This window comes from Pseudophryne corroboree, chromosome 6 (genome assembly GCF_028390025.1).
Source record: "Pseudophryne corroboree isolate aPseCor3 chromosome 6, aPseCor3.hap2, whole genome shotgun sequence".
In the NCBI taxonomy this organism is placed as follows: Eukaryota; Metazoa; Chordata; class Amphibia; order Anura; family Myobatrachidae; genus Pseudophryne; species Pseudophryne corroboree.
This window is the reverse complement of record NC_086449.1, coordinates 641889480-641903980: the sequence shown is the minus strand read 5'-3', so window position 1 is coordinate 641903980 and position 14501 is coordinate 641889480. Positions and strand designations below refer to the sequence as shown.

Here is a 14501-nt window from a genome sequence, read left to right as displayed (position 1 = left end):
TTGTAAAATTTTACAAATTTGATACTCTGGCTAAGGAGGACCTGGAGTTCTCTCATTCGGTGCTGCAGAGTCATCCGCACTCTCCCGCCCGTTTGGGAGCTTTGGTATAATCCCCATGGTCCTTTCAGGAACCCCAGCATCCACTAGGACGATAGAGAAAATAAGATTTTACTTACCGATAAATCTATTTCTCGGAGTCCGTAGTGGATGCTGGGCGCCCATCCCAAGTGCGGATTATCTGCATAAGTTGTACATAGTTATTGTTAACTAATTCGGGTTATTGTTAAAGGAAGCCATCTTTCAGAGGCTCCGCTGTTATCATACTGTTAACTGGGTTTAGATCACAAGTTGTACGGTGTGATTGGTGTGGCTGGTATGAGTCTTACCCGGGATTCAAAATCCTCCCTTATTGTGTACGCTCGTCCGGGCACAGTACCTAACTGGAGTCTGGAGGAGGGTCATAGGGGGAGGAGCCAGTGCACACCACCTGATCGGAAAGCTTTACTTTTTGTGCCCTGTCTCCTGCGGAGCCGCTATTCCCCATGGTCCTTTCAGGAACCCCAGCATCCACTACGGACTCCGAGAAATAGATTTATCGGTAAGTAAAATCTTATTATTTTTAATTTACATTACTAATCTTTTCCTATTTTCCCCCAAATGTATCACATTTTCATGTGCTATATGTAGGATCCCATACAGGTTGAGTATACCATATCCAAATATTCCGAAATACGGACTTTTTTGGGTGAGAGTGAGATAGTGAAACCTTTGTTTTTTGATGGCTCAATGTACACAAACTTTGTTTAATACACAAAGTTATTAAAAATATTGTATTAAATGACCTTCAGGCTGTGTGTATAAGGTGTATATGAAACGTAAATTAATTGTGTGAATGTAGACACACTTTGTTTAATGCACAAAGTTATAAAAAAAATTGTCTAAAATTACCTTCAGGCTGTGTGTATAAGGTGTATATGTAACATAAATGTATTCTGTGCTTAGATTTAAGTCCCATCACCATGATATCTCATTATGGTATGCAGTTATTCCAAAATACGGAAAAATCCGATATCCAAAATACCTCTGGTCCCAAGCATTTTGGATAAGGGATACTCAACCTGTATATAGCACCAGTCTCTGAAATACATTTGAATAGCACTTTGATAGCGCTTTATTGGATATTCCCAGAACCATGGGAGTCATTCCGACCTGATCGCACGCTGTTTTTTTTTCGCTGCTGTGCGATCAGGTTAAAACTCTGGAAACCTGCACATGCGTATGCACCGCAATGCGCAGGCGCATCGTACGGGTACAAAGCGGATCGTTGCTGAGCGATGGACTTAACGAAGAATCCATTTGCACAGCCGATCGCAAGGAGATTGACAGGAAGAGGGCGTTTGTGGGTGTCAACTGACCGTTTTCTGGGAGTGTTTGGGAAAAAAGCAGGCGTGTCCAAGCGTTTGCAGGGCGGGTGTCTGACGTCAATTCCGGGCACGAACAGGCTGAAGTGATCGCAGAGGCTGAGTAAGTTCAGACCTACTCAGAAACTGCACAATACTTTTTTGTACCGCTCGGCTGCACATGCGATCGCACACTTGCAAAGCGAAATTACACTCTCCTATAGGCGGCGATTATCTGATCGCAGTGCTGCAAAAAGTAGCTAGCGAGCGATCAACTCGGAATGACCCCCCCATATTCCTAGAAGGGGCTTTGCAATCCACATTGCCAGAGTGGGGTTGACCAGCAAGGTGTGTGGCTAGACAGTACTAGAATTCTAGACTGCCCTCCAACTCCTCAGCATTCATTCTTATACACTGACAATGCTGTGTGCACTACTGGTAGCTGCATACAATTAGTTCCCCCTTTATGATCAGAGCAGTATGAATCCAGACATAGTGCTGCCTGAGTGGGACAGTCATCCAGTATCAAGACTGCTCCAACAGAATTAATGACACTCCTCTCCTACCGGTTCTTGCAGCTTTCACTGTACGTTGCTGTTTGGAAATAGGGATATGTATATTTTATGTTGAAATTTTAGCAGTGAGTGAATATTCTAAGCTTCCCTCACACCAACATTATTAACATCCATGTTTAATCATTAGAAATGCCTTAATGCAGGATCAGAATACTGACAGCGACATCCCAACAGTCAGAACCTGTCACTTTTTTGGGGGGTAAGCTGACCCTACCCCTTACCCTCCCCCTAACACTAACCTTCACTCCCTGCAGCCTAACCCTAACCTCCCCCTAACCCTCCTTGGCACACTTATGTTCAGGATTCCAGGTTTGAGGTTCTCAGCGGTGTCGGAATTCTGGCATACAGTAAAGCTGGGTACACACTGGCAGATATATAGTATTGTGAGCCCTATCACGTCAGCTATGCAGCACATCTGATGGCCAATATATCTTCAGATATAATGGTGCATCTGGCTGGTGCATCCGACCACCGGTACATTTGCTGCGGGATCTGGCGTCACAGCTGGGCGGGCAAATTCAGATGCTTACCCAGCTGGGTGCCTTGAATAACATGTCAAGCAGCCAATCAGTAAGTGTGAATACCTACCTGGATCATCCGCCATGTCGGTCGGGCATGTACTCAGTCTAAGGGGGTATTCTGGGCAATTAATTATTGCTTTAATCACACTGAACATTTTTTTTTTTTTTTACATGTTATTTTTATAGAGCTATAATGAAGTTCCATAGCATGAAAATGGAAGAGATCAATAAAATTATTCGTGATCTTTGGCGCAGCACCTACAGAGGACAAGGTAATTGACCTCATATTTCTTTTTGTTGGTGTCAAATACAACTTTTGTGTATTATTTATGTTTACTATATGGAAATGAAATTGGTTGAATGGGAAAATAACGTGGTGATCCTTCCAGTGTTTATCTGACTGTTCCCAGCCTAGCGCTGACTAATGTGCAGTGCATCTTCCTGATTCTGTGCTAATATACATGTGTCGTTCTCTGAGGCTGCTAGATGAGATGAACCTTCTGGGATGTGTGGCTCCTTTCAGTTACTTATACCCCTTTTCCACCTACGAGCACGGGTCGCAGCCGGGTGCCTGACACGGGAGCTGCCCCCTGCTGCGACCCGTGCTCGGTCCCTTTCCCATCAGCAGTCACAACCCGGCATATGCCGGGTTGGTGACGCTTCTAGTGACGCGGCAGGGGCGGCGCAGGGAGATCACATGATCTCCCAGCGCCGCCCTTCCATACAGTGTAAACGGGAGCCGTGTCGCATCGACACGGCTCCTGTTTACACTACAACCCTACCCGGATCATTCCCGTGTCCTACCCAGGTAGATAGCCGGGTAGGATTCACGGGTCACTCGATCCGGGTTTACCCTTTTCCACTTGCAAAAAGCACGGGTAAATGCGTGCCCCCGTGCATTTAACCGTGTTTTTTGAGTTAGTGGAAAAGGGGTATCACAGTGGTATATCCAGAGACCACTGATTAGGAGTGTAAAAGGGTATGCTACTAATCCATTTCCCAAAAGCCGCGGATGCAGTCTTGTTTGTAAAGAAAAAAATGCTAACAAGTCATGATTGTAATAGTTACAGGTACATTTTGTCTCTATAAGAGGAGGATTGTGCAGGGTATATACAATATGGTAGGAAATGCACAGTGAAATAACTGGATTTGTTGTGTGTTTTCTGTAATGTTCACATTTGCTGCTCAGTTTACTGTACTTATCATAGTAACACTGATAGTAATTTTTCTATGTTGATTTTTTCCAACATCCATGATATGCAATATAGATTACCGTACTTTGATTATTCATATTATTAATTTATAGAAATAAAATATTTGAAATGGTCATTCAAGAAACATAATATGAATGATATATTGACTCTGGGCCTTATGTGATATCTTCCAGACATCGAGTACATTGAAATCAGATCAGATGCTGATGAAAGTGTGTCGGCTACAGATAAAAGAAGATCGTACAACTATAGGGTAGTGATGATAAGAGGAGATACTGCGCTGGACATGAGAGGGCGCTGCAGTGCAGGGCAAAAGGTACATGGACTGCCATTTGATTGTAAGCCCTTGCACTTGTAAAGTCATGTGACTTCTTTGTAAAGAAGTTGTGTAAATTTGCTTGGAACTAGTATTTTTGATCAAAAAACGTGTAGGAGCCATATGTGGTGGGCACAGCTTGCTTTAAATCAGTGATTCATTTAATTTGTGTATTTGGGAAGGTGGCAAGGCTGTGAATATAATAGTGGGAGCATTATGTCCCTGGTGGTAGTGGGAGCAGTGAGCATCTATCCAGCTCTCACTGCACATATCAGGGTCAGACAGTTTAGTGCATTATATAATAGATGCTATTGTACATAAACACACACATTCTCATGGTTTCTACAGGGTTGACAGTATTTGTTATCAGGCAAATCTTTTATTTCCCTAATTTCTTTCATGTTTGTATATTCCATATGATTTGTACTCCTGTAGTGTAATTTATAAAATTATTAATTTATTAACTGTTTCTTATATAGTGCAACAAATTCTGTTGCACCTTCCAGTTGGAAACAACAATGATAAAATAAAACAGTCATAGAGGTAGGAAGGCCCTGCTCACAAGCTTACAATCTATAGGGGATTAGACATTGATAAACAAGGATAGATGCTAGCCATTGCATAGTTGTCCACCAGATTGCAAAGGTTCTTGGTGGACTGCATGAACTAGCCACACAGCAATGATGAACCAGGGTCAGGAGGAAGAGATGGTGAAGAAAGAGAAAATATCTGAGTATATGTATGGACTGTAAAGTGGGGATGTAATTGGATAGGAAAGCTTATGAAGGTTATGTGAGCGGTTCTGGATAAGCTTGCCTGAAGTTGTAAGTTTTCAGGGAACGTTTGAAGGTTTGGAGACTACAGGAGAGTCTTACGATGTGTGGTAGGGCAACCAGAAGAAAGTCCTGCAGCCGTGAATGGAAACAAGTAATGAGTGTGAATGAGAGACGTAGATCTTGTGAAGAGTGAAAGGTCAGGTTGGGAGATATTTTGAGATGCAGAAGGACCCGTGCTCAGTGTTCGCAAAAACGCGCTATAGCGCGTATTTTACTCCGCTTTGATGACCGGGTACTCACATTTTCAACATTGGTGGGTCCCTGGGACGCGCACTGCTGCAGCCAATCCATAGCCTGTCACATTGATTGATGGCTTTGTGGCCCGGCTGCAGGCTTCAAAAACAGGAGGTGGAGCTTTGCCAGTCCAGGCATGATGGCGTGGCTCAGCACGGGAGCACTCCTTGATTTGGTGAGTTGTGCCTCTGTGACAGCGGGTAGAGAGTGACCTCTGTGAGTGTTGCCAGTGTTCCGCAGCCGGGGGAAGGGGGGCGCCCGGGTACTCAGTGATCCCACGGCCAGCTCTGGGTGGTAGTGCAGCTTTTGCTCTGAGTTGTTACAAGCAGCGGGGGGAGGTGGGGATTGACTGTTCACAAGGTGGAGGCCAGTTCGGGGATCTGAGCTGCCGGCATTACAATGAGTCTTACTGACTTCCGTCTGCCACCAGTGCCCCAGAACCTGTGCATTAAGACGGCCACTGCACAGTGACTGTCAGTGACTTGGGTCTCGACTCACAGCCGGAGAGGGAGGAGGAGCCACTCTCCCCTCTCCTCTCAGCTCCATCCCACCATGACTCAAATGCTGCCTGTGCCCGACCTATTTTACTATTCTAAGCGCCCCCTCTTGCTGCTGACACGGACGCCGGGCTGGAAGGGGAGGAGGGGCTGCTCTCTCAGCGCCCACCCCTTTCCTACTTCTATTAACCCCTGTCCTAACTCTCTCTGGTGCCAAAAGCCCATGGAAGGGATGCGCAGAGGCACTGGCAGTGATCTCCATACGCAGTAGCAGCCCGATTGTAAACACCGGTGACGCCAGGTAGGAAAAAGCAAGTGTTGCTCAGCCTCTGTCTTGCTTCCTTCCTCTCTCCATCTCTACCCTCTCTCTGTCTTCCCCCCATCCATCCCCCCCCTCTCTCTCTCTCTCTCTCTCTCTCTCTCTCTCTCTCTCTCTGTCTCCCCTCTCTCTCTCCCACCCTCTCTCTCTCTCCATCTCCCACCCTCTCTCTCTCTCCATCTCCCACGCTCTCCGTCTCTCTCTCCGTCTCCCCCTCTGCCTCCGTCCCTCCCTCTCTCTCCGCCTCCCTCCCTCTCCGTCTCCTCTCTTTTTCTCTCCCTCCACCCCTCTCTCCGTCTCCCTACAAATCTCTCCCTTCCTCCCTCCCCTTACATAATTCATCTTCTATCCCTTTACTAAATTCTTCCACTAGCATTGTCTTTCCTTAGCTCTCGTGTTATAGCAACTTGTTTCTTTCTTCTCTTCTCCCCCACTGATACTTTCCCTTCATGTCCCAATGAACCCTCTCAATTCAATGTATCCCCTTTTCTCCCTCCTACAGACACCTCACATGCCCCCTGCTTCTACCCTTCACCTTCTCCTAGACACCCTCTCCCTGTCACCCTCTCCATCCTCCAATGTCTCTCCGTATTACCCACTGCTTCTCCCTCTCACACTTTTCCTGTCACCCATTACCTCTCCCTTTCACCAGCTCTCCATCTTCCTGTCAATATCTCCACGTCACCCTGTACCTCTCCCTGTCACCCACTGCCATGTGGCATATTGTGGACTTGGGGTGGGATGCTGGAGGGGGGCCCAAAGAATAATTTTGATTTGGACCCACCACTCACAAGTTCTGCCACTGGACTGAGGGAATTAAACTATTTTTATTTTATTTTTTTAAAACAAGAGCTTAAAATACAGTAGTGTTACAGCATATAAAGAAACATTTACATTAAAATGCACAGGTTTATATACCAGAACTTTGCATTCCCAAAAGAAAAAGATAAGCTGCTTTTGGGAGCACAACTGAACTTTCTTGTGACTGTCACCCAAGTTTGGCATCACTTTAGCAGTGTTTGCCAACCATGTGTTTAAATGGCTGTTTAATAGCAATGCTGCAAGTAGTGTATTTTAAGCTGTGGTTTTAAAAAAAACAGTATTTACCTTCATTCTGATGGGACCCAGAAAAGGTCAGATAGGACCCCAATTTTTGAAAGAGAGGGGTCCTTGGGACCCACTTTTTTTCTGGCTCAGGGTGATCACTGCTCTCTCATCTGAGGCGGCTCCATCGCAGGCGTGCAGTCCCGGTGTGACTAGGCAATCCGTCCGCCTAGTCACGCCAGGAGTGCACAGAGACACTCCCGTTCTGAGCGTCTCCGTCTGGGCGCTTTTCAGCTATAAATTCCTTAATATGTAGACCAAATAATATGTGTTTGAATGTTCCCTGATTAAGGCCCCACCTCACTGCCCATCACCCACTAAGGATTGGAACAATACATTTAAAACAAACAAATGCTGAGGGGGAAAGATGCAATCACCTATTCACAAAAACACTAACATAAATCAGACTTAAGGCTGTTTAAAAAATAATTGCATATTACCTAAGAATGCAGTGATATTACGCAAGCAGTTCAGCTAAGCCAAATGCATTAGAGTCTGCTGGGAGCAGTAGTTCATATTACCTAAGAATGTAGTGATATTGTACTAATTGTATGAATTTACATCAGTCACAATCAAAATTATTCTCTGCAACGGTAGCTGATCTTCTAAAAATTTTGCCCATGTACAGTGAATATTAATTATTATTACCAGTTGTTTATATAGCGCACACATATTCCGCAGCGCTTTTACAGAGAACAATTGGCCATTCACATCAGTCCCTGCCCCAGTGGAGCTTACAATCTATATTCCCTACCACATGTACACAGACACATTCACGCTAGGGTTAATTTTGTTGGAAGCCAATTAACCTACCAGTATATTTTTGGATTGTGGGAGGAAACCGGAGTACCCGGAGGAAACCCACGCAAGTACGGGGAGAACATACAAACTCCACACAGTTAAGGCCATGGTGGGAATTGAACCCATGACCTCAGTGCTGTGAGGCAGTAATGCTAACCATTACACCATCCGTACTGCCCAATCTACTAATATTAATGAGGATATTGTTTTTGTAAATCAGAAGAGGATTAAACAAGCAGGATGTAATAAAAGTGAACACTGTAGAACATTTTGTTAAGGGGGATGGATAATGATATGTCATAAATGCAAAGCTGAAAGGAATAAAATGCTGATGTGGCTAAGCCTCTGGTTGTGATGATAGTAGTAGGGTCATATGATGTAGTGAATAATGGATAAGAGTTTGGGTAATGTACAGACAACTAACAGAGAGGAGCAGGGCCCTGCATGGTCCCTAATATAACATTATATACAGGCAAATTTGCGTATTGGGAATTTTAAACCGCATGGAGGATTTGTACAAATAGATGTTCCTAGATTATGGAAGGTGCTGTATTACTATAATTTCCACAAGACTAGTATTTGTCTCTATATCTAAATTTAGCTTAGGAGGTTTTTTTTTTTTCATTATTTCTGATGCATGGCTTCAGGTAGGGGCAAATCGAACTATCTACTTGTTAGGAAAGTAGAATCTATAATGGCCAGTCCAGCAACTTCCTGCAGAGTAGAGTGAAGGACCTCTGGTAAGCTCCAAAGCAGATCAGGTTGGACAGCTGTATATTGCAGCCCCTTATTTATTGTAGACACACTTATATTTATTTCTGTTAGATTGTGCACTACATCTGTCCCTCTGTCTTGTAAACTTGATGTCATGTTAGATGAGGGGAGCATTTCCAGAGTGCAGTCAGGTATGGAGAGTATGTAATGTATTTTCATTATTTCAAATTCCAAGCTAAATTGCTCAAAGTACTGTAGACTGCATTTGCCTGGTGGGTCACAGTAGATATAGCAGAACCAACCTGGACTAAGACACTATGTCACTCTATTGCAGAGCTTACATAGCTCGCTGCTTGCCCCAAGGAGGTAACGGAGATGATCTCTCCTTGCACTTGGCCAGAGTCATTTAGAATCGATGGCAGCTGCTCATGAGAGGTCTGACTGAATCGCTGCAAGGCCTTGTGCAAGGTACTACTTCATTAGACAAATTCATAGAGTCCACTTCTGCTTCTAAGCCTCACAAGTGGAGGAGCACCACCATCCTTCTTGTGAACCTTTGGAGCCTGTATAATAATAATTTCTTACTTACCTGAGACTGTGTATCTCTTGCCAATCACTTCTGGGAAAACAGTTTCTGAACTAGGATTTTAGTGATGCAGCTTACCATATGTCATACTTTTATAAAGATGGTATAAAAATGAGAATATTGTTGTTCAGTCCTGAAGGTAATGTGGGTCTTCCAAAAAGGTGGGGTCCCTTTCTTTGTTGGAAGAGGTCGCTGCTTAGAATGTCTGTATGATGCTCAAAACTGGGGATGTCCAGCAACTAAACATACCATTGCAAGATTTACCCCTTTTCCACTAGCTCCTTAAAACATGGGTAAATGCGGGGGGGGCGCATTTACCCGTGTTTTTCCCTAGTGGAAAAGGGTCCCCTTACCAATTCCCGTATAAAGTGATCCGGGAATCCTACCCGGGTAGCTTGCCGAGTTGAACACGTGTCCAACCCGGTAAGCTGTCTAGTGTGAACGGGAGCACGGCTTCCGTTGACAGTGTATGGGAGGGCGGCGCTGGGAGATCAGTGATTTCCCAGCGTCGCCCCTGCCGCGTCACTAGCAGTATCATCAACCCGGCAATATGCCGGGTTGTGAGCGATGTGTGAAAGGGGGCTGTAGCACGAGTCGCAGCCGTTTCAGGCAACACGGCTGCGACCCGTGCTACACAGTGGAAAAGGGGTATTTGTGGTTCTTTTATTCAAGAAACATCATGGGTCAGGAAATCCAGTCCCTGTTAAAGCTCATTCAGCCAGGCTCCTGAGAGCTTCCTGGGTGGCAGTGCACGGAACCTTAGCCAAATCAGCTGTGCCAGGCTGGTACCTTGTCTTCAGTCTATACATTCACAAGTGTTCACTTTTTTAATGTATTAGCGTCTAGAGAGGCTAGTTGTGGATGGAAGTAAGGGCAGCTTTGGAATGTGCCCATTGTTGCACTGTACACCAATTAGATGACAGAGAAAACTACTTTTCTCTAACGTCCTAAGTGGATGCTGGGGACTCCGTAAGGACCATGGGGATTAGCGGCTCCGCAGGAGACTGGGCACAACTACAAAGAAAGCTTTTAGACTACTGGTGTGCACTGGCTCCTCCCACTAAGACCCTCCTCCAGACCTCAGTTAGATTCTTGTGCCCGGCCGAGCTGGATGCACACTAGGGGCTCTCCTGAGCACCTAGAAAGAAAGTATATTTAGGTTTTTTATTTTCAGTGATATCTGCTGGCAACAGACTCACTGCAGCGAGGGACTAAGGGGAGAAGAAGCGAACCTACCTAACAGGTGGTAGTTTGGGCTTCTTAGGCTACTGGACACAATTAGCTCCAGAGGGATCGACCGCAGGACCCGACCTTGGTGTTCTTTCCTGGAGCCGCGCCGCCGTCCCCCTTACAGAGCCAGAAGCACGAAGAAGGTCCGGAAAATCGGCGGCAGAAGACTTCAGTCTTCACCAAGGTAGCGCACAGCACTGCAGCTGTGCGCCATTGCTCCTCATGTACACCTCATACTTCGGTCACTGATGGGTGCAGGGCGCTGGGGGGGGGCGCCCTGAGGGCAATAGATAACACCTTGGCTGGCAAAATATACATCATATATAGTCCCAGAGGCTATATAGATGTAAAATTACCCCTGCCAGTATCACAGAAAAAGCGGGAGAAAGTCCGCCGAAAAAGGGGCGGGGCTTCTCCCTCAGCACACTGGCGCCATTTTTCCCTCACAGTTCCGCTGGAAGGAAGCTCCCTGGCTCTCCCCTGCAGTCTGAGAAACTACAGAAGGGTAAAAAAGAGAGGGGGGGCACTAAATTTAGGCGCAGTATAGATATATATATATGTAATATATATAAAAAAGCAGCTATAGGGAAAACACTCATTGATAGTGGGATCCCAGTGTTATATAGCGCTCTGGTGTGTGCTGGCATACTCTCTCTCTGTCTCCCCAAAGGGCTTTGTGGGTCCTGTCCTCTGTCAGAGCATTCCCCGTGTGTTTGCGGTGTGTCGGTACGGCTGTGTCGACATGTTTGATGAGGAGGCTTATGTGGAGGCGGAGCAGATGCCTGTAAATGTGATGTCACCCCCTGCGGGGTCGACACCTGAGTGGATGGTGCTGTGGAAGGAATTACGTGATAGTGTCGACTCCTTACATAAAAGGTTTGACGACATACCTAATGTGGGACAGCCGGCTTCTCAGCCTGTGCCTGCCCAGGCGTCTCAAAAACCATCAGGGGCTCTAAATCGCCCGCTACCTCAGATGGTTGACACAGATGTCGACACGGATACTGACTCCAGTGTCGACGACGAAGAGACTAATGTAACTTCCAGTAGGGCCACACGTTACATGATTGAGGCAATAAAAAATGTGTTGCACATTTCTGATGTTACCCCCAGTACCACAAAAAAGGGTATAATGTTTGGAGAGAAAAAACTACCAGTAGCTTTTCCTCCATCTGAAGAGTTAAATGAAGTGTGTGAAGAAGCGTGGGCTTCCCCTGATAAAAAAGATGGTAATTTCTAAGAGGTTACTAATGGCGTACCCTTTCCCGCCAGAGGATAGGTCACGCTGGGAAACATCCCCTAGGGTGGATAAAGCGCTCACACGCTTGTCGAAGAAGGTGGCACTACCGTCTCCGGATACGGCCGCCCTGAAGGAATCTGCTGATAGAAAGCAGGAGGCTATCCTGAAATCTATATATACACACACAGGTGTGATACTGAGACCGGCTATAGCTTCAGCCTGGATGTGCAGCGCTGCTGCTGCGTGGTCAGATTCCCTGTCAGAAAATATAGATACCCTAGACAGGGACACTATTTTGCTGAACGTAGAGCATATAAAAGACGCACTTTTATACATGAGGGATGCACAGAGGGATATTTGCCGGCTGGCATCCAAAATTAGTGCAATGTCCATTTCTGCCAGGAGAGGGTTATGGACTCGGCAGTGGACAGGTGATGCAGATTCCAAACGACACATGGAAGTTCTGCCTTATAAGGGTGAGGAATTGTTCGGGGATGGTCTCTCGGACCTCGTTTCCACAGCAACAGCTGGGAAGTCTACATTTTTGCCCCATGTTCCCTCACAACCTAAGAAAGCACCGTATTATCAGGTACAGTCCTTTCGGCCCAATAGGGGCAAGCGGGTTAAAGGCGCGTCCTTTCTGCCAAGAGGCAGAGGTAGAGGGAAAAAGCTGCAGCATACAGCCAGTTCCCAGGAGCAAAAGTCCTCCCCCGCTTCCTCCAAGTCCACAGCATGACGCTGGGGCTCCACAGGCAGAACCAGGTACGGTGGGGGCCCGTCTCAAGCATTTCAGCAAGCAGTGGGCTCGCTCACGGGTGGATCCCTGGATCCTTCAAATAGTATCTCAGGGGTACAAACTGGAATTCGAGACGTCTCCCCCCCGCCGTTTCCTCAAATCTGCCTTGCCAACCACTCCCTCAGGCAGGGAGGCAGTGTTACAGGCAATTCAAAAGCTGTATTCACAACAAGTGATAGTAAAGGTGCCCCTACTTCAACAAGGAAGGGGTTACTATTCCACAATGTTTGTGGTACCGAAACCGGACGGTTCGGTGAGACCCATTTTAAATTTGAAATCCTTGAACACATATATAAAAAAATTCAAGTTCAAGATGGAATCGCTCAGGGCGGTTATTGCGAGCCTGGACGAGGGAGATTACATGGTATCGCTGGACATCAAGGATGCTTACCTACATGTCCCCATTTACCATCCTCACCAGGAGTACCTCAGGTTTGTGGTACAAGATTGTCATTACCAATTCCAGACGTTGCCGTTCGGTCTCTCCACGGTTCCGAGGGTCTTTACCAAGGTAATGGCGGAAATGATGATACTCCTTCGAAGGAAGGGAGTTTTAATTATCCCGTACTTGGACGATCTCCTGATAAAGGAGAGGTCCAGAGAGCAGTTGTTGGTAGGGGTAGCACTATCTCGGGAAGTGCTACAACAGCACGGCTGGATTCTAAACATTCCAAAGTCACAACTGGTCCCTACGACACGCCTGCTGTTCCTAGGGATGGTTCTGGACACAGAACAGAGAAAAGTGTTTCTCCCGGAGGAGAAGGCCAAGGAGCTGTCATCTCTAGTCAGAGGCCTCCTAAAACCAAAACAGGTGTCGGTGCATCACTGCACGCAGATCCTGGGAAAAATGGTAGCTTCCTACGAAGCGATTCCATTCGGCAGGTTTCATGCAAGAACCTTTCAGTGGGACCTGTTGGACAAGTGGTCCGGATCGCATCTTCAGATGCATCGTCTGATAACCCTGTCTCCGAGGACAAGGGTGTCTCTGCTGTGGTGGCTGCAGAGTGCTCATCTTCAAGAGGGCCGCAGATTCGGCATACAGGACTGGGTCCTGGTGACCACGGATGCCAGCCTTCGAGGCTGGGGAGCAGTCACACAGGGAAGAAACTTCCAAGGACTATGGTCAAGTCAGGAGACTTCCCTGCACATAAATATTCTGGAACTAAGGGCCATTTACAATGCCCTAAGTCAGGCAAAACCCCTGCTTCAAAACCAGCCGGTACTGATCCAGTCAGACAACATCACGGCGGTCGCCCATGTAAATCGACAGGGCGGCACGAGAAGCAGGATGGCAATGGCAGAAGCCACAATGATTCTCCGATGGGCGGAAAATCACGTGTTAGCACTGTCAGCAGTGTTCATTCCGGGAGTGGACAACTGGGAAGCAGACTTCCTCAGCAGGCACTACCTCCACCCGGGAGAGTGGGGACTTCATCCAGAAGTCTTTCAAATGATTGTAAACCAGTGGGAAAAACCACAGGTGGACATGATGGCGTCCCGCCTAAACAAAAAGCTAGAAAAATATTGCGCCAGGTCAAGAGTCCCGCAGGCGATAGCTGTGGACGCTCTGGTAACACCGTGGCTGTACCGATCGGTTTATGTGTTCCCTCCTCTTCCTCTCATACCAAAGGTACTGAGGATAATAAGGAGAAGAGGAGTAAGAACTATACTCATTGTTCCGGATTGGCCAAGAAGAGCGTGGTATCCGGAACTTCAAGAAATGATGTCAGAGGACCCATGGCCTCTACCGCTCAGACAGGACCTGCTGCAGCAGGGGCCCTGTCTGTTCCAAGACTTACCGCGGCTGCGTTTGACGGCATGGCGGTTGAACACCGGATCCTGAAGGAAAAGGGCATTCCGGAGGAAGTCATTCCTACGCTGATAAAAGCTAGGAAAGAAGTAACCGCGAACCATTATCACCGCATATGGCGAAAATATGTTGCGTGGTGTGAGGCCAGGAAGGCCCCAACGGAAGAATTTCAGCTGGGCCGGTTCCTGCACTTCCTACAGTCAGGGGTGACTATGGGCCTTAAATTGGGTTCCATTAAGGTTTAGATTTCAGCTCTGTCGATTTTCTTCCAGAGAGAATTGGCTTCACTACCTGAAGTTCAGACTTTT

At 46.7% G+C, this 14501-nt stretch overlaps 1 protein-coding gene across 1 annotated transcript in view; it reads left to right on the top strand.

The window, feature by feature from the left end:
* Positions 1-14501, top strand: part of RAD50 (RAD50 double strand break repair protein) — a 442933-nt gene that overhangs the window by 401923 nt on the left and 26509 nt on the right. The window contains exons 23-24 of the mRNA XM_063928180.1: positions 2683-2768; positions 3884-4026. Of these exons, the coding sequence (XP_063784250.1) occupies positions 2683-2768; positions 3884-4026 (229 nt within the window). The remainder of the gene's footprint in view (positions 1-2682; positions 2769-3883; positions 4027-14501) is intronic.